Source organism: Schistocerca nitens, chromosome 2, assembly GCF_023898315.1.
Source record: "Schistocerca nitens isolate TAMUIC-IGC-003100 chromosome 2, iqSchNite1.1, whole genome shotgun sequence".
Lineage (NCBI taxonomy): Eukaryota > Metazoa > Arthropoda > Insecta > Orthoptera > Acrididae > Schistocerca > Schistocerca nitens.
This window is the reverse complement of record NC_064615.1, coordinates 490,995,756-491,021,511: the sequence shown is the minus strand read 5'-3', so window position 1 is coordinate 491,021,511 and position 25,756 is coordinate 490,995,756. Positions and strand designations below refer to the sequence as shown.

The 25,756-nt window shown below is 38.4% G+C and overlaps 1 protein-coding gene across 2 annotated transcripts in view; it reads right to left on the bottom strand.

Annotated features, from left to right (window-relative positions):
* LOC126236439 (DNA repair protein XRCC3-like) overlaps window positions 1–25,756 on the bottom strand; it is an 88,592-nt gene that overhangs the window by 37,986 nt on the left and 24,850 nt on the right. Inside the window, exon 3 of one of the 2 annotated variants that reach the window (XM_049945751.1) lies at window positions 9,150–9,344. The exons of the other annotated variant lie outside the window; for it this stretch is intronic. Coding sequence (XP_049801708.1) covers window positions 9,150–9,344 — 195 coding nt within the window. The remainder of the gene's footprint in view (window positions 1–9,149; window positions 9,345–25,756) is intronic. 2 annotated transcript variants of the gene reach the window in all.

The following is a 25,756-nucleotide window of genomic DNA, read 5'->3' as shown; positions in this document are numbered from 1 at the left end:
AACATCATTCAGTAGTTCAGTTTCTCACAAAATTTAACCACTGGCATTAGATCTTTGTGCAGTAATACATCTACCCTTCTAGCACTACTAGATTGCTATATCTGGCAAGTATTGCATGAGCGTGTTAGTACACTGAGAGTAGAGACACTGCACATGTGTACTTAAATCAACTGCCAACTGTATCAGTGCAAGCTGGTCTTTAGGTATGTCATAGGAAGCGTGCACGTGGCACGGTCTCCGTCATGTCTTCTGCCGGTACCTCGCGCCTATATAAGCACGGAGCAACACTGAATTAATCCCACTATGTTCTTTTAGTCTGAACTGCTCACATCAGTTGTTCTGTGTATTGTTTATGTTGTATCTTCTGTATGATTCTTTTCTCTTGTTATGTGTGGAGTCATGAGAGGTTTATTTCCATTACTGCTCAGAGCTTCAGATATAAAGACATATTTGTATTACTTGGATCAGTTTGGTGTATCACTTGCTTTCTACATGATTGGCGACGAGTTTGGAACAGTTTCCGTGTGTGTGGTCTTTAAGAGCAGTTTCATCAGGTTTAGTCACTATGAATGCTGTGCTACCAGACCTGATTGAACAGCTTACATCAGCACTGACCACTTTGTTGGTTTTCGTTAACAGATAGGGTACAGTTCCACCAGTCTATCCACTCACTTTTCCTCTATTTGATGATTCAGCCAAGGATTGCAGAGCTTCCAAAAAGGATTCGGACAACATTTTCTGACTTTTGGTGTGATAGACTTGTATTTGTGCAAAGCCTTATTCCTCTCGTGGATTTCACCTGAGGTGTATCTTACAAGAACTGGCAGCTCTTACTTTTGATCACATATGCAGTTTATTGTCCAACTACCATCGCAAACAAATGCATGTCGTAGTGGTGCGAGGTGAATTCTACTGATGCGGCAAGAAACCAAACCAGTCATACAGGGCCTGGGCAGTCGAACTTCATGGCCTTAGCCCTTAGTGATGACTCTTATGCAGACTCTATGGTGCAAGACACAATTATCAGTCTAGCCAATGATGAGGAAGTGCACCAGAAGGCTTTACTCTGTGAAAACCCCCCCATTGGCAGACGTTTTGAAAATAGCGCAATCCTTTGAAGTTTCTTGGGTAGCAAGTGACCAGATCGAAGCGTGGGGTGATGTGCCAGTAGTGTCATAAGATGTGCCCTTTAGGATGACACATAGCTTGCATGAAAAAGCAGCAGTGGCAGCAGTAAACATGCAGGCCTGGCACCGAGCAGACCAAGTCCGGCCCAAGCAGCTGCGATCACCACGGTACCAGCGTCAGCATTCTCTTTTTCCATCTTCTGTTGTGTCCAGCACGGACATTTGGTGTGCCTTAAGCACTGGGCTACTTGTAATGCTTGCAGAAGGAAGGCCATATCGTCTCTGAGTGTCATTCATCAAAGGTTGCTCAGGATAGGGTCATGGACGTAAACTGTGTCACTTCAATGTTCGTGACTTCTCCCAAGCTGTTTATCAATTTGCAATGGCAATGTTGAATTCTCAAACTGATTTGAGTTTAGGTTCACTATCGTTGACACTGGTCATGCAGAAGCTAGTCAGTTATAACAAACAGAGCATTGTACTGTTCGGACACTTTACGACATCTGCCTCTTAAAAGTCAGTGGTTTGCTCTATTAAATTTTTGGTGGTTGCTGATACCAGTGTTCAGAACTTTTTCAGAACGGACACATTTCAGGTACATGGATTTCCTATCACTGACACAGTTCATCTTGTGTCAGATTACGTACTGTATACTCAATTGCACACAATGTGTGAGGAGTTTTCGGACTTGTTTTTGGAATACATAGGGTGTGCTACGAATTATTCTGCACATGTTTGAAATCCATGGCTTGGCCTTGTTTTTGTAATGTATGTCCAATTCCTGTCATCCTGAACGGTCATGTGGAAACAGAATTGTACGGACTTCAATCTTTAGAGGTGGTGCGACCTCTTATGGCTAGCAAATGGTCATCTCTGCTGGCTGTAGTTCAGAAGCAGTTGGGGAAACTTCGCCTCTGTGGTGAATTCAGTACTACTGTCAATGTGCACTCAATCATGTCATGGATATATATCCTCTCCCATACCAGGAGTAACTGTTGGAAAAAATATGGGATGGCTAGTACTTCCCTAAAATTGATTTGTCTGAAGCATATGTGCCAATTCCTGCGGACGAAGAGTTTCAGAGTCCTGGTTTTGAATATTCCTTTTGATCTCTGTCAACATTTATAACTTCCTTCTAGCATCTCTGCAATTTTCCAACGATTTTTAGAGCAACTGACTATTCCTGTCCTTGGATTCACTAATTATCTGGACGATATTGTCATCATGGGCTCCTCCACAGCCGATTACTTGAAAAATTTGCATACTTTGTTTCCTGTCTTACTGCTTGCAGGCTTATGGTGTAACCTCGTGAAATTCCAGTTTTTTTTATCTTCTATTGTTTATTTGGGGTTCGAGGTCTCACAGGATGGTGTTCACTCTCAGCCAGGCCACATCTCTGCTATTATGTCTATGCCCCTCATCTACAAAGGAGCTTCAGGACTTCCTACGGAAGATAGCCTACTACCATAATTCCTGCCAGGGGTGGCCACATTGGCCCATCAATTGTATGCTTTGTCACATAAAAACGTACCTTTTTGCTGCAGTCCAGATTGTGAATGTGCTTTTCAAATGGTGAAATCCAAACTACTCTCAGCCCCTGGTTTAGCTACATTCTCTCCAGAACAGCAGATAGTTTTGGTGGCTGACAGCCTCAGTGTGGCCCTAACGCACTAATATGCTGACAGCTCTGAACAACCTGTTGCTTTCACCTCTAAATCTCTCACTCAAGCCTGGAAGTTATTACTTTCAGACGGAAAAAAGAGGCTCTTGTCACAGTCTATGTTCTCTAGAAATTTCATGTTTTTTTTTTTTTTTTTTTTTTGTATGGCTCCCAGTTCCACCTTATTACTGAGCACCAACTGTTGGTTTCCTTGCTTAACCCTCACACTTCCTTGCCTGACAAGGAAGAACACCACCTACAATGCTAGGCACTGTTCCTGTCTCGTTACAACTACAAAATCCATTTTTGACCTATGTCTAAAGATCTTGTCCCGCCTTCCTGTGGATCCTGATCCAGACTTTGATCATGAAGAATTGCTTTGCTTCCATCTTGATACTGAAACATAGGCCACAGTCGAGGGCTTCCCAATTACAAACTTGCACATAGCAGCTGCCATTGTTGTCGATCTGGTAGGTGGTTTGATTTTTTTAACAGGGCTGGTCAGATAAATCGTCAGGTCAGGCTTCAGAGCCCTGTGCACCTATTTCTCCTGATGGTATTGCTTCTCTGTTTCTGAAGGTGTTTTGCTGTTGTGCACGGAAGACTCTCTCCCAAAGTAGTCATTCCCACTGTGTTACGGCACAAGGTTCTACGCCTTCTCCACCAGGCTCAATGGGGAGTTCCGTGCACTAAACCATTGGCTAGGAGACATGTTTTTTGGGCAGTGATTGATGGAAAAAGTGTCCATTTTGTTGCAGCTTGTAAGCAGTGTGTCCAACAAAAGGCAGTTACCAGGGTGTCTCTGCCCCCGCCGGATGTATGCCAGCCATGGGAACACATTCATGTAGGCTTTGCGGGTCCCCTCCTGAATTTCTATTGGTTGTTGGTTGTGGATGCATTTTCCCAGTTTCCTTAGAGTCTCCAGTGCGTATCAACATTGCCTGAGGTCACAATTCATACACTTCAAGTTTTTTTTTTCTATTGAGAGGTTGTCTTGTACCTTATTTCATGATAATGGTTCCAGTTTGTTTCTCACACCTTTCAAAAGAACCAAATGAAAAAGTCTGATGTGGATTTTTCACGGGATGACACCTTCTCTGTTTTCTGAGAACCTATCACTTAATGCTTTTGGGGGAGCAGAGTCCAGCTGAGTTGCTTCACAGCCAGCAGCCATGCAAGTTCCTTCACCTTCTGTGGCCTGCAATGCATCCCGCAGTCAATTTGTCTAGCCATTTCATGCCAGGATCAACCGTGTGGGTGCAAGGATTCGGTTGTCAGGTGGATACCGACCACTGTTGTCCGCCTCCGGGGACACTATCTTTGTGATGTCTGTACAGCCAACGGGCTGTTGGCATGCCACTTTCATCAGTCCTGCCCCCAGTCACCATCGGACCTCACCGTCATTGCCTCAGTGAACGTTGCCCAGTGGGTCCAGCCCTGCCTGCTCCACACTGGGCCCTGCCTGCTAATGTCAACGCGGAGACGGCGACGGCACTCTTCTCCCTGGTGCTGTCATCTGGCATCGTGCGCACCCATCACTCTCGGGTGTGCTCGCATCTCCACACATTTTGGTCCTATGCTCCAGTGCCTGCCCAGCACAATTTTCCGACCCCACCGTCAGCACCAGTTGCTGCCACTTTGGAGCTGATGGATATGTCTCTCGCCGGGCTGCCAGCATGTCCTATGTTACCAGGGTGTCCGAAGGGGAGGCATGTTGAATCCTGCTACTAGGGCATGTGAGTGTGAATGCGTCATGTGTAGTGTTGCTGCGCATGTGTACTTAATCACCAGCTGTATCAGCATGGTCCGGCCACTAGAGGCCGCCTGTAGGAAGCGTGCACGTGGCATAGTCTCAGTTGTGCCATCTACTGGCGACTCGCATCTATATACGCACAGAGCAGCACAGTTATTTTTAGTCTGTACCACTCACATCAGTTCTGTGTATTGCTTGTGCTGTACCTCAAGTAAGATTCTTTTGTCTTATTATGTGTGGAGTCACAGGAGGCTTATTTCTGTTATTGTTCAGAGGCTTATGAATAAAATCGTATATGTGTTATTTGGATTGGTTTCAAGTATTACTTGGTTTCTACATAGATGAAAGTAACAAATGGAAAATATTTCATAACATTTACTTAAAGTATATAAAGAACAACACTGAATGAACGTTCAGAACAAAAAGTACTGATCATTTCAGGAAAGTATTGCATTGTGAAAGGCACAAGGTTTTGTGTTTCAACCTAATGTTTATTTTTAAAATAGTATTGCACAGAATTTTCAACCAAAGATATATATATATATATATATATATATATATATATATATATTTCTTAAATAACATTGCTTGTAATGACTAACTTCACTATTTGCTGTTAGTATCCTTCATCACTTAAACAGTTCCTATGGTATAGTTTGGATGCACACTATATATTATTCTTATTCCAAATTTTTTTGCAGAGGATACCTCGAGAAGTTATAGAACTGCATCAAAATATTGAAAACTACAGGCCAGTTTCACTGCTGTCTCTATTCTCAAAAATGGCTAAGCAATCATGACAGAGACAAGTTATGTGAGTAGACCTAAATACACTCTCTTTAATGAAGCACAGTTTGGTTTTAAAAGTGGAAGAAATACAATATCGGCCATTGCTGAGTGAAAAAAAGTGGTACAAACATCTTCTTAGACTTGTCCATAGCTTTTGACACTGCTGACCACAAAATACTATTGACACACTAGGTACAAGAGTAACGCTGAATGAGCGGTTTCAGTTTCACTTGGAAAACAGGGTGCAGACTGTGGAGATTGTTCTCACATCTGCTGACAATAAGTTTTTAGTAAAATAATTGTCAGACAAGAAATATATCAATACAGATCTTCCTCAGGGTAATGTATTGGGTCCAGATCTATTCTTAATATATATCAGGTGACTTTACAGACAGTGAAAGACATGTAGCAAAAGTTCTCTTTGGCAATGACAACAACATCATTGTCACTGATGAAACATTAGAACTCCTACTACAGAAAGCAAAGGAAACCATTAAGGATGTTTACAGTTGGGTGGCATGTAATACATTAACTTTGAACATAAAGAAAATGAACTTATGCACTTCAGCATAAAGAGAGGAAACAACTCCGTCACTTTAAGCATAGGTAATAAATCTATAATAGATTGTGTTGCAAACACGAGTTTTTAGGGATGAAAATTCATTGTCGGCTAATACGGACTGAAAATAAAATGGTACTGGTAATGTCATCAGCATACTATGCTCCTTAGTGAGTAAGTGTCAATTTGTAACAACCAATGTCTTGTGGTGATATCGTGCACCTATGTATACTCAGTTCTAACTTATGTGCTTCTTCTCTGGGGATCGAAGGCACAAACCACGAACACAGTTTTTAAGCTTCAGAAAAGAGGAAAAGAATAATAACTGTAAATAGTGATTGGGCTCAATGTAACGAGCTATTTAAAAATTGGGCATTCTTACTGTACCAAGTGAGTGCAGACACCAATCTGTGGTACACATCAGGGGAAGTATTACTAAATACTGCACTAACAGTTCTAAATATATTCGTGGAACAATAGCCAGTTTGAAATTACATTTACACAGGAAAACAAACAAACAAACTCAAAACAGAATCAGGGGATAAAATGGTATAATAAATTGTAAAAGGAAGTGAAAAAGATTACAAACACATTTGTTTAAAAAGGCAGCTAAAACGTTCTCCACAAGTAATGCATATTACAAAATTAAAGATAACATAGAGGACTCAGACTAGTTGAGAAAGTAATGAAAGGGGGTAACTACAGCACCTTGTCACATTTAAATACAAGATTATGGTTTACTGCTTTCACGAAAATCATCAATGTAATGTCTGTTGTCTTAGTTTTTCAGGTGGACAGTACCACATAGTTGAACATGGAGTCCAGCATTGAGGTAATGGGCACAGCATTTTCTCAGTCCACAAGTCATCAGCTGGTGTCTTTAAGTGTAAATAGCAGTGTACATTGGAACTATGTTTTAGACTGCAAGAGACCAGACACTGTTCAGGAGTCCTCAGTAGGTCGTCTCAGTTTGTGGCCAGTGCAGAAGGAAACCATGGTTAATATTGCAAGTTACCTGAAACAGTTTGTGCGTAATTGAAAGAACATTATACAATAAAGAGTTGCCGAATGAGGGAGTGCAGCTCTTAGGACACTGACCTCATATTTAAGAGGACTGAGCCGCTCTTTCCCGCCATCCTGATTTGAGTTTCCCTAGACTGCTAAAGCAACAGCTGGGTTAGTTCCTTAATTGAGCTGACCATACATCCTATCCCTTAGGCTACCTGTCTTATCCTCTTAAAGCATGTTATGTATGCTGTGTGTTATATTTTGGTTTGCTGGTCACCATTTTATTACCTTAACAAATCCTATATCATTGCAAGATGATCCTTGGATGAATACAGATAAATAAAATAAAATATGGTACTCAATAAATTTTAAATATTTGTTGTGAAAATCAGTAATCACATTCAGAGAAATAGTTGCTGGACTACAGTGTTTTAAGAAAGTATGTAATATATGCTTTCCAGTTTAAGTTCTTCATAAAATAGAGCAGAACAGAATAGAATAGAATCTTTATTGTCACATGAGATGTTAATTACAATCATTTGACTGAAACATTGGTGACTCATCAATGAATAATTCTATTCTTACGTAAGTGTACCCTGAAACAATATAAAGAAAGCATATGGATACTCCCAGAAACACATTACAACGTACAAAGATAAACATGTTAGATTTCTTCCTGTTTCTTAAAATTTTCCACAGTGGTTTAAAACCTTTGTTTTTAATTATTTTTCATGTTTGTTTCTCTAGTTTATAAATATGGTCATACTTTATAAGAGCACAAACTTCCACAAAAGTAGTATACATATATACATCTAAATATTTAGATACATAGTTTATAAGTATAGACACACATAAAAAGTACATGTACCTCCATTAAGAGAGAACCTAAGCATACACAGAGCATAATGTAGAAAAAAAAAACAGAAAAACAAGTGTAATATCCCCTACTTGTGTTCCTCATTTATAAAATCATCCACACTGTAGTAACATTTGCTTTTTAAATATTTTCAATGTTTCCAACTGTGGGTTCCAGCTTGCAGTTCTTTAATTTTGAATGCATTTTATTGCTAAACTTCAAAACCATGTAATATGGAGTATCTTCAAATAGTGCTAGTCTGTGGCAAGATAACATGCAATCTTGTTTGTGCCCATGTTTCATAAGCATGTGTAAACAAATTTCCCTCAGAAAGATGTTTTTTAGCTCACAGAGCAGTGTTTCATATATAAACATAGAAAGAATTGTCAGTAAGTCAATGCCTGCAAATAAAGGTTTGTGTGATTGTCTATTGTTCGTTCCACTCACAGCGATGATTATTTTTTTCTGTATCTTGAACACTCTAAGGAGGCTTCCTTTTTCAACTCCCAAAAAATTACGCCATATCTTACAACTAATGTAAAATATGCACAATACATGATTTTCCTAGCAGCTGAGTCAGTTTATTTAGAACCCTCACTGCATAAACAAAACTATTTAACTGCTTCAGTAAGCAATCCACATGATCAATCCACGACAATTTTTTGTTTATGATCACTCCAAGAAATTTAACAGATTCTGCACTGATCAGTTCTTTGCTTTCATAACTTAACTATGTTATACATAGCTATTTATGATTACGACTTTTTGTTTTTTCAGCACCTATTTCAGTCTTGACAATCTGCCATACAGCTTTTGATTTATTTGTGGCATCTGATATGTATTTACTGTATGCCATTTGTTTTGCCTGTTTAATTACTCTCCCAAATATTCTTTTGTATTTGTTTACATCGCTGAAAAACTCTGCATCATGGTTGTTCTTTGCTTTCATGTGCAGTTTCCTCTTTTTAATGCTAGAGATCCTGATGCCTTCAGTTATCTATGAGCTTTTTTTTCCCACCCTCTCCACTCATTATGAAAGGGAAACATTTATTGAAAACACTAACAATTTCTGATACAAAAGCATTGTAGTTTGTGTTTACTGAGTACATCCAAACAAAAATTTTTGAATGTGCTGTTTTGTCAATTTGCATGAATTTTGAGGCTAACGAATCAAACTCTTGTAAAAATTGTACACTAATGTTTGAAAAGAGTAAACTGAAAATATGAAATAGTTATTCCAGATTTTTTACACAGTTAACTCCCAATTCATGATAATTTTTGGATATCCACTGCAAACATGATTCAATTCAATAACAAACAAAACTTAGTGTACATGATATTGTTAACTATTTCAACAAAGGGCCTAAAAATAAACATTAAATTATCCCAGAACCAACCTGCCCTTAAGCCTCCAATGGAGAGAGGATACTGCACGGTCAATGCCAATTGCAAACATAACTGTGTCTTGCCACAGCTGCTTTCCCCTGCAACTTCTGTGATGCCACATACTTTTATACCACCACGCAAGAAATCGTCCAGGATTTTGCAACCCACAGATAAATAGTAGTGGTTGTTATTCAGTGCCGATTCCACTGAAACATAAAATTTTACTAATTATTTGAAGAAATGGACTTCTCCTAACTCAAGTATTGCAGCTTGTAATGTAATCAATGGAGAAACATTTCAATTGTGAAACTGTGAGATAATAATGAAAGTGGTATATTTAGCGCATTCTGAAAACAATTTAAGACTCAACCATTAATATCCGAACTTTTTCTTAATTTTAACTCTGTATAGTTTTGCACTGGTAAAGTTGGAAGGCTTTGGGCAATTATATTTTACTCCTACTGCTGCCAACAACGATAGCTGAGGGGCCCTACAATAGTCATGAGAGAATGCTGTGTCATACTGTCAGTTTCTCTGGTTTGAAAATGAGTGAAGGAACATGGTCTGCTACATATGCTACCTGCAACTTCTTGCAAAAGAAATATTCATACTGAAAAATCAGAACATAATAATAAATGTTGCAGACCATTGTGATCACAAAAAGGATAAAAAGGAACTACTTCGCCAACAACTCACACCAAGTTGCTACTTATACATAAAAAGTTCAATACACAACAAGGAGGAAACAGCTTTCCAGCATTTGTTCTGGTGATTCAGTTGCAAGGAATACATTTGAATAGTTCAATGCAATTCAGAAGACTGTACACAGTATGCAGAATCTTAGGCCAGTTCTGCAAGATAAAGTAGAAGATTTCTTTCTTTTTGTAAATTATTGTTCTGTTTGTTATCTATACAGAAAAAGGTCAGAACAAGCTTAAGATATCCTGCCATAATGGTTCCATTTCATTCTGTAGATGAAACAGAACAGGGAAACTGACTTTGAAATCATTTATTTGGAGAGACCTGGACAGGCAACACATCTGGAAACCTGTGGCAATTACTGGTTACAAGATGGAGATGATGTATCATGTCTGGAAGCATTTATAAATGTCTCATAATTGGCAAGTGTCAGGTCAAAAAAGAAATTTGTCAGGGTACCTCAGCTCTATTCATGGGGATTATTACGGGTAGATAAATACAAGGGATACACATAGCATTTTAATCACATCAAAAAATAGAAAATAAAATGCAATTAAGCTTTTATTTGTTTGTTTGCAGGAACATGTCTGAAGTCCTCGTACAGAGAACCCTCGCATCACAGTACTGTATCACACAATTACATGAGTCAAACCAAATGCACAGCCCACCGATAAAGTGGAGATGGGTTGTGCTATTTTGTTTCGACTCATCTAGTTGCATGCTATGGTACTACAATACAGAGATATCACTGCCTACCAGGACTGCAGATGTGTTCATGCCAACAAACAAAAAATCACATAATTTTATTTTTTTGAAATGATGGTCAAAAGCTTCATGAGTAATGCTCGTGCTGTCTATTTTAAAAATTGAGTAACACCCTAGTAACCAGACACAAAGCTCCATACCAAATCAGACAAATTTGTAAACCACTGCTACAATATTACACTAACCTGAAGGTAGTTAAACAGCTGGGAAGGGGAGGTATCCACTGCAAAGACAACATGAGGAAAGATGATCTGTACTTGTTAATTTGAGTAAATAACCTAATCGATAAGTTGTATGTAGTAGATGCAATGGCTAGGTGGAACACTATCATGGTATTTGGATTAAGATACAGACTTGCTGTCATCAAATTGTAATCTGAATAATTAGAACCATCATATGACAAAACTCAAAGTTGTATAAGAAAGCACATCATCATAGTGGATAGGATTGAAAATTTGCAGAAACTTGCTCCGATTTCCTTTTAAACAGTTACTGCAGAAGATGGGGTGGTATACAATAGAAATATCAGGTAGCTCAAGGATGAACAACAGATACGCGACAGTACCATGAACACTGGCATCAATGGTATTACTACTAACATGTCATTATATGACACTAGTGATAATGAGTCTTAGTAAGTAGTCATGGTTGCCAATGATTATACAAGTTACAGACAGGGGTTACGTCTCAGTCTTTTTAAATGCTGGATGTAATAATATGATACTTTATTAAATGTTACCAAATGATACAAAATAAGTAATTTCTTTTTTAGTCATTATCAATAAGTTAGTTTTATAACTAGCTCTTAAATTTAACATTGTTTTTGAGAACCGATAGTCAATTTGTACCTATAAGTATCACTATTTAACATGTCAGAAAAGTAATTTAAGTTTTGATTGCATGAAATATTTAAGCAATTACCACTCTAATGTAGTGCCCTACTTTTATAGAAGTTTGGCACAGTAACTGTAATGCAAGAAGAAGACAGAACTCCATTTATTCGGTAGAGCTTGCTTCATGGATTGCCCTCACCCTCAAATCCACCTTTTTCCCACCTTATTGCCTCTTGCTCAAGCTACATTGCAGTTAGGTCGAGGAACTTGGTTTTTCCAAGCAAGTGTCAACACACAAAGGACTGTCACAGCCACTAATCCACAGTTATTTTCTTCCCACTCATTCTAATTTTTAACTCTGGAATTCCCTCTTGTTGGAGACACCATATTTAGATTCCCTCTTGTTGGAGACACCATATTTAGATACAGACACTGTCACTTTCATTGGTTCTAAATTGCAATGATTGACAACCGTAGTCCTCGACAGTGTAAGGTTTGTAGCGGTAATAAGAGTAACACTCTCACCAATTTAAAAACTCCTTTATGCATCAGATCCTTGTGTCTGTGTTGAGCTGTCTTCTATTATAAACTAGCTTTTCAAAGGCTCTTGCCAAAAGCTTTGTTCAATTCAGGATAAAATGTCAATGCTTTTCATGCCACAGCCTAGGATAAGGGTTTATCATCTTGAGCATCTGTATGTACTTTTATTCCTAAAAACTTACACACACTGAACGAAGTACGTAACAATTTAAGCACAGAATGAAATTTTCACTCTGCAGCGGAGTGTGCACTGGTATGAAACCTCTTATTAGATTAAAACTGTGTGCCAGATAGAGACTCAAACTCGAACTCTAACTCGGGACCTTTGCTTTAGCAGGCAAATGCTCTACCAACTGAGCTACCCAAGCACAACTCATGACATGTCCTCTCAGCTTTACTTTCGCCAGTACCTCATCTCCTACCTTCCAAACTTCACAGAAGCTAACCTGCGAAACTTGTAGAACTAGCACTCCTGGAAGAAAGGATATTGCAGAGACATGGCTTTCATTCTGCCCCAGTGCTTGGGTAGCTCAATTAGTAGAGCACTTGCCTACAAAAGGCAAAGGTCCGACATACAGTTTTAATCTGCCAGGAAATTTCAATTTAAGCACAGTTAAAAAAAGGAAAGAATGGGATTTTATGTCCCATAAGCAACATGAGCATTGGAGCTGGAGCTCAAGTTCTAATAGGACTAGAATATGGAAGGAAATCATATGTCCTTTTTAAAGAAACCAGGCCAACATCCATCTTAATTAATATAGTATGGAAATTGAGGAAAATCTGAATGTAGATGGACAGATGGGAATTTCGATCCTGCTCATTCTGAAAGCAAGCCCAATTGCTCAACCGCAGCACCACTTAGTGTGCTGCAGATATTTGAGAGAAGCATGTTATAATCCACTTATGTACAGTGTATCTTTTACATGCCTTTGTGGTCTAACCACCTTTTGCAGTGCAGACCACTGCGAGACATGCAGGAAGTGTGTCAGTGAGGTTGTAGAAGATACTGACAGGTATGTGAAGCCATCCAGTCTCCAGTGCCATGGCCAGCTGCACTAGGTTTCTCAGTTGAGGATCCATGGTACAAGCAGCCCAGTCGAACTGATCCTGCAGATTCTGAATTGGGTTTAAATTTGGGGAGTTTGGTGGCCAGGGGAGCACAGCAAAACTCCATCCTCGTGCTCTCCAAACCACACACATACAGTGAAAGCTGTGTGACATATCGCATTATTCTGCTGGAAGAGGCCATTTTGAGGAGAAAAGACAAACAGCACCTAGGCGCGGATACGATCCCCAAGGTACATGCATACTTGCACTGATCCACTGTCCCTTCCAGAGTGACGAGATCACTCAGGGAAGGCCCTATGGCCAGGACCCTTCTGACGATTGTGTTTGCTTTTAGACATTTCACACCCTACATGCCAACGGCCATGTGTCCAAACGAGCATACAGTGTGAATCATATGAAAAGGCCACTCAGCAGATATGCACTTGTGGCACTGGCTGCAAATTCCGGCCTTTGTTGTCGATTAACAGCAGTCAGCATGGGTGCATGCATCAGGCACCTGCTGCTTAGGCTCATATGCAGCAACATTTGTTGAACAGTCACTGAGGAGAGACTGTTGGTAGGCTCTTGGTTCGCCTGGGCAGACAATTGCTCAACTGTTGCCCATACACATCTTCACAGGCATCGTCCACTACTGTCATGGCCTGTGGGGCACCACAGTTGCCTAGGTGCCAGTTTTGGGTAGCGTCATTTTGCCACACACTGTATACTTTAACCACGGCAGCAAATGGACAGTTTACAAACTTAGCCATTTTGGAAATACTACCACCCTTGGCCTGACAGCCAATGATCGCGCCCTTTTGGACGTCATATAAATTACCCTCTTTCTGCATTAAGGCAATGACAACAACCTTTTCCATGTCCCCCGACACAATTTATATACCCTCCACTTCTGCCATCTGTGAGTAGTTATTGTAAATTGATGTTGAACACTGGTGGTAGTCACATTAATGTGACTAAAATGTGTATATCGATTTAGATACGTAATGTTACATCACGGTCAGGCACAGATTCTAAAAATCAGAGGTGGATTGCAATGTGTACGTACCCACGAGCAGATATAAACTCAGATCACAATTTAGTAATGATGAAGATCAGGCTGAAGTTTAAGAGACTAGTTAGGAAGAATCAATGCACAAAGAGGTGAGATACAAAGTACTAAGGAATGAAGAGGTACGGTTGAAGTTCTTTTAAGCTATAGATTAGGGTGTCCATTCGTCCCGTTTTTCCCAGGACAGTCCAGTTTTTTACCGAAATGTCCCGCTGTCCCGAAAGTTTTTTTGGGGACACTCAAATGTCCCATTTTTTTATGATTCTGCTTGGCTAGAGTATTTTACGCTACTGGTTGTTTGACTTGCTATTAACTGCGCAATTATTTACGTTAGAAAGCGTGTGATGACTTTCAGCATACCCCAAACATGTACCGAACTGTCAAAAGCCGCAAGTAATTTTAAACGCACTATAGGTTACGAATAATAACGAAGATTCTACTCTTCTAAATCGATCCACTGAATCCGTCCTTTCGGTCCAGAGATACTCTACACCACTGATACTTCCTCTCTGACTTTCGTCACCACACTGTTAATATTTTGCCCGCATCTCGTGGTCGTGCGGTAGCGTTCTCGCTTCCCACGCCCGGGTTCCTGGGTTCGATTCCCGGCGGGGTCAGGGATTTTCTCTGCCTCGTGATGGCTGGGTGTTGTGTGATGTCCTTAGGTTAGTTAGGTTTAAGTAGTTCTAAGTTCTAGGGGACTGATGACCATAGATGTTAAGTCCCATAGTGCTCAGAGCCATTTGAACCAATATTTTGCACTGTGCAATCACTGTTTTATTATGCCAAAACGAAAGTGTAATTTTAACAGCAATATAAAAAGCGAGTTTCTTTATCACTGGTAGTGGAGAAACTGTAGAATGTACGTTGTGCAGATAAAAATTTGCTATTGGTCATGGTGGAAGGTCTGACATTGTGAATCACATTAAGACGACGAAACATCGCATGAGTGATCAAACGAAAAGAGCAAATAAATGTGTGAGTGACTACTATGTAAACTTAAAATCAGTAACAGAAATGGACAGGCAGTTGGCAGCACAAGAAGCTACGTTTGCATACCACAGTGCAATGCATAACCATAGCTTTAAGTCAATGGACTGTACTACAGCAGTTGTTAAAAAAATTTCAATCCTAAATTCACATGTTGACACACAAGATGTAATGCAGTCATTTCAAATGTTATTGCACCGTATGCAGCTCAGCAGGTTTTAAATGAACTGAAAAGTGCTCGATTTATTTCTGTAATGATTGATACATCGAATCATCTGGATTTGAAGTTGGTTCCTCTCCTTATCAGGTATTTTCACCCTGAAAATGGCATCACGGTGAAAGTGCTCGAATTGGTTAATTTAGCTGGAGAAACTTCAGATTTACTTCAGAATTATGTACTGGAGGTTTTAAAGAAATATGATCTTGAGGGAAAGGTGATTGCAGTTTCTGCAGACAACACTAACACCAATTTTGGTGCTAAGCAGAGGAAAGGAAAAAACAATTTGTTCTATAAACTGCAACAGAACACAGTGAATAATATAGTAGGTGTTGGCTGTCCAGCACATGTGGTGCACAATTCCTTACAAACTGGCTCAGATTGCCTACCCATCGACTGCCAATTAATTGTAAACAAAATCTACCAGCATTTACACATATATACAGTAAGGGTTGAATCTCTGAAGCCATTCTGTAAGTTTACTAAAACTGAATACAAAACTGTACGTGGGCACAGCAAGACGAGGTGGCTATCTCTGCTACCAGCACTGGAAAGAATTGTAAAGATATTTCCTGCTTTGAAATCATATTTCATTTCCCTTGATAAGTGTCCTATTATCCTTAAACAATTCTTTGATAATCCTGAGTCTATTGTTGTTCTACATTTTCTTGTTAGCCAGCTAAAACCTTTCTCCACAACAATTAAATATATTGACAAACAAGAAATCACAATAATGGAAGTTTATCAAGAAATAAATTATTGGGCAAATTTCAATGTAGAAAATCTGAAAGATTTCTCACATCCTTTGTACATGAGACTCTAAGAAAGCTGGAAGAAGAGGGTGAAATTACTGTAGAACAATTTCATGTTTATGCTGAGGTCTTCCATGACTCTTGCATTGAGTATATTAAAGAATGGTGTTCCCCATTTCTCACACCTTTTAAAGCATTTGACTGGGTTAATACTGAAAAGGAGCAGCTACAGTGGAAGGATATTCAGGGCTGTTGTGTTTTTGTTAAAAGTATTGAACCAAATTTTCCTGTTGATGAAGACGAACTGTTCGATGAATTTTCATGTGCACAGAACTTCATAAAAAGTGAAGAAGGAGACAAAGAAAGTGTTAGTGCACGTGGTGCAAAATATTTGCTTATTTCAAAAGTAAAAACACTAACATGAAAAACATGATTCATTTGGTGCAGTTTTGTCTGGCAATGCCTGGGTCAAATGCTGCTGTGGAACGTGTGTTTTCGTTAGTGAACTCTTTGTGGTCAGATGAATAAAAACAGAATGAAAGTTGAAACAGTGAGGACCTTGCTCATTGTCAAAACACACTTTAATGGTGTATCATGTACTGACTTTTATGATACAATTTCAAACGAAAATGCACTTCTTGATAAAGTACATAAAAGTGAAACGTACAGTGATAGTGTGGCAGAATAATTGTAAAAAGTGATTTGGGATCATCTGAGTGCACATTGTAAAGGTAAACTTGTATGTGTATTAAATTTAGTCACTACAATATTTATGTCCTGTTTTTTTCTTCATTGTCCCAGGTTTTTCTCTAATTTATTTTAAATGTCCCCTTTTTCAATGAAAATGAAATGGACACCCTACTATAGATACTGTGATTATGAATAGCTCAGCAGGTAGTTCAGTTGCAGAACAATCACAGAAGTTGGAAAGATAAACACAGTTACAAGGAAGATAACTGCAAAGAAATCATAGGTAACAAAAGAAATACTTCAGCTGACTGACGAAAGAAGGAAGTACAAAAATGTGAAGAGAAATTCAGGAATATAAAGAAACAAGTCACTTAGGAATGAAATAAATAGGAAGTGCAGGGAAGCTAAGGCAAAATGGCTGCATGAAAAATGTGAAGAAATTGAAAAAGAAATGATTGTGGAAGGAATTCCACTGTTAAATGCAGATGAGATAGTGGATAGGTGGAAAGAGTACATTGAAAGCCTCTATGAGGGGGAGGACTTGACTGACAACATGATGGAAGAAGAAACAGGTGTGGGTGTGTGCACTCAACAGCGAGGTTATCAGCACTCTTACACACCTTAAAAGAAACAAATGTGGATAAAATTATGAAAATGTTATCACAGAATGTAAAATGTGTGTAGAATGTAGTTGATTTGTCTCATAACGTACAGTTACAAATCAAAAATTTTTGTACTGGAAACAGGTCAAATTACTTTTAAAAAATAAGGTTATAATAATTAACATATTTAAGCAGGGATTTTTGAATTTTTAGACATGAGAAATTTAACAAGAACATATATAGCACTTATGGTAATTTTGCGGCTTCCAATACAATTAATCCAATATATTAACAATTTATTATACAATACATAATCTTTAATGTTTCTTTTCTTTTCAAATTGCCAAACTATCCTGCATGAGTTCTTCAATTGAATAATGACTTTTTCCACTAGTGTATTAAATAACAATCTTTTTAGTAGGTCAAACTCCATATTTAATAGATTTGTGTTATTTAATTTATTGTAAATTGCAAAGACTTGCTGTTATGGAGATGCTTAGGTGGACATTGAAATTAACATTGCATGACCACGTCACAAATAATGAAGTTCACAGGCTGTATGGTGTTGCACAAATAGTAGACAAAATGAGAGAAAGCTGCCTACATTGGTATGGGTATATCCTTAGAGCAGATGAGAAAACAGTGGCAAAGATTAGTTTCAACCTACATGTAAATGGGAAACGGCCAGCGGGATGGCCAAGGCAGCGACGGCTTGACACCCTGCATGAAGACCTCAAGACCTCAGGCATAAGATCGCAAGAAGTTGTGACAACAAGCCAAAACAGTGGACCCCACCAGCAAGAGAGACAAACGCTAAGGAAGAAGAAGTTTTTAATCCCATGTACAATGGTGTTTGCATGTAAAGTTTTAAATTATGAGAGGGGAGTTTCAAACTGTGTCTGTGTCAAGTACTGTAACAGTGGACCCCGCCAGCAAGAGAGAGAAACGCTAAGGAAGAAGAAGTTTTTAATCCCATGTACAATGGTGTTTGCATGTAAAGTTTTAAATTATGAGAGGGGAGTTTCAAATTGTGTCTGTGTCAAGTACTGTAATTGTGGTTGAAATGAAAATTGTCAAGCGAGTTTTGATTTTTATATACGAAAATAAAAATTTCATAGATGTATGGAGAAGAAATGGTTAGTATTTTTAATTTTTTAAATAATGGGCAACATGTTCTTTTTTGGACTAAAGACATGTTTCTCATGATTCTCTTTCGAAGTGTAAGTTATCTCGACTGTTCGTAGAGTTTCCCCCAGAAAATTATTCTGTATGGGATTATAGTTTCAAAGTAGCTGTGTTAGAATACCTTCCTGGTGTCAATAAGAGTGGAATTACATAAGACATTCATCAGAATACCTTCCTGGTGTCAATAATAGTGGAATTACATAAGACATTCATCGCATAAGCTAGACCTAGAAATATTACATATCTTGCTTCAGTCATTTCCTGATTGCGGTGGATTATTCTTATGGGAGGCACTGAATTGCACTAATTGTGTTTTTGCGACATTGAATTTTAATATCTTTTGCTGAAAGCATAATTCTAGGTTTCCCATTATATTTTCCACAGTATCATGAATTTGTTCTAAATTGTCATTTTCAATTAAAACCAAGGTGTCATCTGCGAATAAAACGGAGTGAACATCAATGCTTAAAGGTAAATCATTTACATACAGCAGAAAAAGATAAGGCTCTAAAATGAGCCCTGCGGGACTCCTGTACAAATCTTTTTCCAGTCCAAGAATGATTTTTTTCCCACTTGAATTTAGAATAACTCTGCTTTCTTTCAGACAAATAAGATTTGAACCACTGTAATGCCCTGTCCACAATCCCATATCTCTCTAACTTGTGTAGAAGTAATGAGTGATTGACCGAATCAAAAGCTTTGGTCAAATCAAAAAAATACCTGTGACCTTTTTACCCTTGTCTAATGCACAGCTCGTCTTTTCAGTAATTCCCTGATAGCATTTATTCTATTTTTCCCCCTTTTGAAATCCGTATTAATTTTTAACTATAATATCGCTTTCTATAAGAAAGTTTTCAAGATGTTTTGCAACAATCTTTTCAATCACCTTAGCTAACACTGGCAGCAGGGAAACAGGGCAGCAATTTCCCATATCATCTGGTGAGCCTTTCTTGAACAATGGTCTTATTTCAGCATATTTTAACAATCTGGGAAATATACTTTCTCAAATAACAGATTAATAGTTTTAGCGAATGGATGAGAAATGATGTTATAAACAGCCTTGACTACACTGATAGGAATTTCATCCCACTCAGTTCATCTCTTGTTTTTTAACAACAATACAGCATCTTCTACATCTTTTGGGATAACTCTTTTGAATGTTTTAAGGCTTGCAGTTTGTTTTATATTTACAAAGTTGACATCCTGGCGGGCTGTGGTATCTCCTCCTGATTTTGCCACATTTATGAAAAAATCACTGAAACAGTTTGACATTTGGAAAGGATCTATAATTATATCATTTTTAATTTTAATTTGGACAATTTCTTGGCACTTGTTCTTTACTACCAATTCAGATTTGATGACACTCCAAACTGTCTGATTTATTTTTATGTTTACTAATATACACGTTGTTAGCAAATTTCTTTGCTGCCTGTACAACTTTTTTGAATGTATTCTTATCTCTCTTTACACACCGCACAAAGTCAGTATTTTTGTTACGTTTTAACTCATTGTGAAGCTGTGGTTTCCTGGCAATAGAAACTTTTATTCCTGGTGTAATCCAATTTATTTTGTTGGACACTCTGGCACCAGGCTTGAGGGGGAAAAGTTTCATTGAAAACATCTATGAAACAGCTCTATGAGCAGTGCTGAATGATCTGATATGCCTAAATAAAACAGAGTATACTTCCATCCTCAGACTGATAATTTGTCAGAATATTGTCAATACACGTTTCAGATGGCTATTTCTTCTAGTACATTCAGTGAAATTTAAATTAAAAGCATATTTCTGAATTAAGTCACAAAAATTTACTGTGTCATTATTATTATTATTATTATTATTTAATACAGTTATATTAAAGTCTGCTGCAATTACATTTTTTTTTTCTTTCTGAAGTCTTTCTAATAAACATTGAAATTAGGATAAAAAGAATGTTGTTACAGCACTTCCAGGAATTCTGTACAGAGATACAATTACAGTATTTAAATCAATTAGATCCACTTCATAACTTTCAAAATTACCTTCCCCATTCAAACAATTGAACTCAGTTCTCTCTTTAAAATTTGAGTCATTTAGAAGGATGCAGCAGCCTACACGAGGTCTGTTACCTCTACAAAAACTACTGGCACTTGTAAAATGTTCAGTTTTGTTTAGAATCCCTATACGGTCTTTTCAGCCAATGTGAGGGGGACACCTATAAAATGACACTCATGCACTCACTCCCACCTCACTTGCATTGACCACACAGTCACTCCATCACACATGCCTTAAGACAACAGAGAAAGGGTGGAAGGTGCTATACCCGAGATTAAAACAGTAATAAAATGACAGATGACCTAAAAGAAAGGCACAGAGAGATGTGACAGGCTGACCTTGAGGTTGAGGGATTTTTTATAGAGACTTTTACCAGCCTCAAGATGAGGGCGGTCAAGCCAAAATCTCATGTCCCTGAGACACAAAACACTCCACTACTGTGCAATACAGTGGTAATGCCCAGATCCCCTGAGGGGAAGAAACAAGAGTCAACAGAAGAGATAGCAGATCTAATATTAGAATCAGAATTTACGAGAGATTTGTATGAATGACTTCAGGTCAAATAAGGCAGAAGGGATAGATAACATTCCATCAGAATTTCTAAAATCATTGGAGAAAGTGTGTAGAATGTATGAGACTGGCGATATACCATCAAACTTTCAGAAAAACATCAGCCACACAATTCAGAAGATAGCAAGTGCAAGAAATACCGCACAATCAGCTTAACAGCTCACGCATCCAAGTTTCTGACAAGAGTAATATGCTGGAAAATGGAAAGAAAATTGAGGAAAATTGAGAATTGGTTATAAGTCTGGTTTTAGGAAAGGTAAAGGCACTAGCGAGGCAGTTGTGATATTGTGGTTGATAATGGGAGCAGTACTGAAGGAAAATCAAGATGAGTTCATAGGACTTGTCAACCTGGAAAAAGCTTTCAACAATGTCAAATGGTGCAAGGTGTCCACAATTCTGAGAAAAATGGGAGTACACCATAGAGAAAGATGGGTGATATGCAGTATATACAAGAACTGAGAGGAAACATGAAGAGTGGAAGACGAAGAAAGAAATGCTCAGATTAAAAATAATGTTAGACAGGGATGTAGTCCTTTGCTTCTATTATTCAATCCATACATTGAAGAAGCACTGACAAAAATAAAAGAAAGTTTCAAGAGAGGGAATAAAATTCAGGGTGACAGGACATCAATAGTAAGATTTGCTGATGACATTGCTATGCTGAATCAAAGTGAAGAATTACTAGATGTGCTGAATGGAATGAACAGTCTAAAGAGTACAGAAAATGGACTGAGAGTAAATTGAAGAAAGACGAAAGCAACGATAAGTAGCAGAAATGAGTACAGTAAGAAACTTAACATAAGAATGTGGAATCATGAAGTAGATGAAATTAAGGAATTCTGGTACCTAGGCAGCAGAATAACCCATGATGAACAGAACAAGAAGGACATAAAAAGTAGACTACCACTGGCAAAAACGGCATTCCTGGCTAAGAGAAGTCTGCTAGTATCAAACATATGCCTTAATTCGAGGAAGAAGTTTCTGGGAATGTATGTTTGGAGCAACACAGCATTGTATGATAGTGAGACATAGACTGTGGGAAAACTGGAACAGAAATGAATCTAACAAGGGAACCTCCCCATCGCACCCCCCTCAGATTTAGTTATAAGTTGGCACAGTCGATAGGCCTTGATAAACTGAACACAGATCAATTGAGAAAACAGGAAGAAGTTGTGTGGAACTGTGAAAAAATAAGCAAAATATACAAACTGAGTAGTCCATGGGCAATATAAGCAACATCATGGATGATCGAAGCCCAGGAGCGCCGTGGTCCTATGGTAGCGTGAGCAGCTACGGAACAAGAGGTCCTTGGTTCAAATCTACCCTCGAGTGAAAATTTTACTTTTTTTTTTTTTTTGCATAGTTATTATCTGTTATAGTTCATTGACGTCTCTGTTCATTGTCATAAGTTTAGTGTCTGTGTTTTGCGACCGCATCGTAAAACCGTGCGATTAGTAGACGAAAGGATGTGCCTCTCCAATGGGAACCGAAAACATTTGATCGCAAGGTCATAGGTCAACCGATTCCTCCACAGCAAAACACATATGATATATTCTATACGACACTGGTGACGGCATGTGCGACAGGAGTATGTTGTCGACCCACCTAACTTGTACACTTGGCGAATGGGTAAAAAGATTCTTCTACCTTGCCCGATTTAGATTTTCTTGTGGATGTGATAATCACTCCCAAAAAAGTGATGAAAACATAAGAGTTGGTCACATAAACTGAAATTAAAACTTTTCACTCGATGGAAGATTAGAACCAACAACCTTTCGTTCCGCAGCTGCTCACGTTACCACGACGCTCCTACGTTCCCAGTGATCTTGATGTTGCATATCTTCCCATGAACTACTCAGTTTGTATATTTTCCTTATTTTTTCACAGTTCCACACAACTTCTTCCTGTTTTCTCAATTGATCTGTGTTCAGTTTTTCAAGGCCTATCCACTGTGCCAACTTATAACTAAATCTGAGGGGGGTGCGATGAGGAGGTTCCCTTGTAAGTAACTGAGATGTGGTGCCACAGAAGAATGTTAACAATTAGGTAGAGTGATAAGGTAAGGAATGAGAAGGTTCTCCACAGAATTGGTGAGAAAGGGAATATATGGAAAACACTGACAAGAAGAAGAGACATGATAATAGGACATCTGTTAATGTATCAGGAGCTGTAGAGGGGAAAAAACTGTAGAGGAAAACAGAGACTGGAATACATCCAACAAATAATTGAGAATGTAGGTTGCAGTTGCCACTATGAGATAAAGAGGTTGGCACAGGAGAGGAATTCATGGCGGGCTGTATCAAAGCAGCTGGCCAGCCAGAAGACTGATGAAAAAAAAGTAAGTGAGTTAACTAAACGCAAGTATGGAGGTGATAGTCTTTTCACTGTATCATACATGGTGCAGAGTCCCTCAACTTCCTACTCTCTTTATAAGTTGACAGTTTGGCATTGTATGTTACTATTTGAGCTAATAGTGGATGACTGGGACTCATTAGTGTCATTCACAAAGTTTCTGAACTAAAAAAATTATCAAAATACATTCCATAAAAACAAATATCTTAAAAAAATAGGGATCATGAATTTGACTAATAGCACATAAATAGTTACAAAACAGAAAGTTTTTAAATCTTGGTTGATGTAATACAGGATGAGGTGCTAATTGTTCCTTCGAGCAAGTGATGCAGCTGCTTGGAAAACTGGTCTGACCGACATCCAGGCATGCGCTGGAATCTGTCCCATGCCGAGAGCCATTACGTCTTTGCTCCCACATATCACGAAGGTCTTAATCTATTATGAAAGCTTAGCACATGTCATTTACATCAGTGGGAACTAAGTTGTTAGAATTTTGATGATAGTGGATCTGACATGAACCTTTCAGGCTGACATACCTTCAGCAGCTGCCCAGTAGTTGCCACCAGATGGAAAATGGCAGATTACCAATCTCAGAGTAGGGTTTGGATATTAGGCTGCTACAATGAGCACTTGTGGCCAGTTTATGTCTCTCATGGTAGACACAAGAGATGTTTAATGATCATCAATATTTACAAAACATCAGTGCCCAGAGTTGAAATATTGATGTTTCAGTGCTGGTACTGAAATCTTTAAAACATCATAACATCAGTGTTAATGACAAATGTCAGCCTTCTGTGATAGCTAAAAAAAGACTAAATTTTTTTGCACTCCATTAGGCCATCTGGTACACCAAACTTATACAGAATATTTGAATTAAAATCAGTCTTGGTTGCAACTTACTCTTTCATTACAACGTGTTGTGCCTTCTTGGGGCATCCCCAGATTATCTGTAAGGATAACAAAATAAGCAAAAATTAGAGTGTGGTCCTAGCTTGCACAGTGCTGAATGTGAATCAGGAATTGTTACTGACCTTAAAATTTTCCTTTTAAAAGATTTTAAAAATCATAAAATGGCTCTGTGCTAGACTGAAGCATGTGTCAAATCAGATGAACTCACAGAGACCTTTTCCTTTTTACAACATTTTAAAAAACCATAAAATGCTCTGTGCTAGATTGAAGCATGCATCAGAAGAGATGAATCCACAAAGGTCTAGTCAAAAACAACTAATATAAAATTGTGTAACTGAGGGATAGATTACTTAATAGGTAATCAAATGGACAAGATACACCTTAATACAGTTATTTTAGTGCGTCAGAATGGTACAATAACAGAAGGAGGAGATTAGTGTTTAATGTCCCATCGACAGTGAGGTCATTAGAGACAGAGCACAAGCTCAGATTAGGGAAGGATGGAGAAGGAAAGCAGCTGTGCCCTTTCGAAAGAACCATCCAAGCGTTTGTCTTACTTGATTTAAGGAAATCACGGAAAACTTAAGTGCAGTAAATAAAATCAACAAAAGAGGCATCATATTAATGAAAACTATCCAGATATGTGCATATGCTGATGACATTGTTGTATCAGGAAGAAATATCAGTACACTCCAAAAAACATACCAGGCAACAGAAACAGAAGCCTTAAAAACTGCCCCCATAGTAAATGAAAACAAGACAAAATATATGGCAATGTCACAATCCAAGGCCAGAAGAACCCCTAAAGACCTAAACATCAATGAGAAATGCTTCAAAGGAGTGCCCCCTTTTAACTACTTGGAAGCCCTAATAACAAATTATAAGAGTATTGGGAAGACCATAAGGGAAAGAATACAAGCAGGAAATGGAGATTACTTTGCAAATAATATGCAACTTTTCAGAAATAGCCTTGTTACTAGAAAAAGAAAATTGCTAATATATAGCTTCCCAGTCCACCCAGCTACCACATACAAGTCACAGGTATGGACATTGACAGAACATGACAAAAATGCACTAAGAACCTTTGAGCGGAAAATACTGCGCAAAATCTATGGACCAATAAAAGAGAAAGAAGGCTGGAGAATACACTACAATACCAAATTACAAGTTTTAATACAAGGTAGGAACATACTAAAATTTGTGAAATCTCAGCGAATACGATGGCTAGGACATGTGGAGAGAATGGCAGAGGATACAATTCCACAGAGAATTATGAGAAGGTGTGATCAATTCAGAGAGGCGAAAAGAGAGACATAAAAGAAGATAGTCTGATGACGTAGTAGTTGATCTCACCAGTATGGGAGTC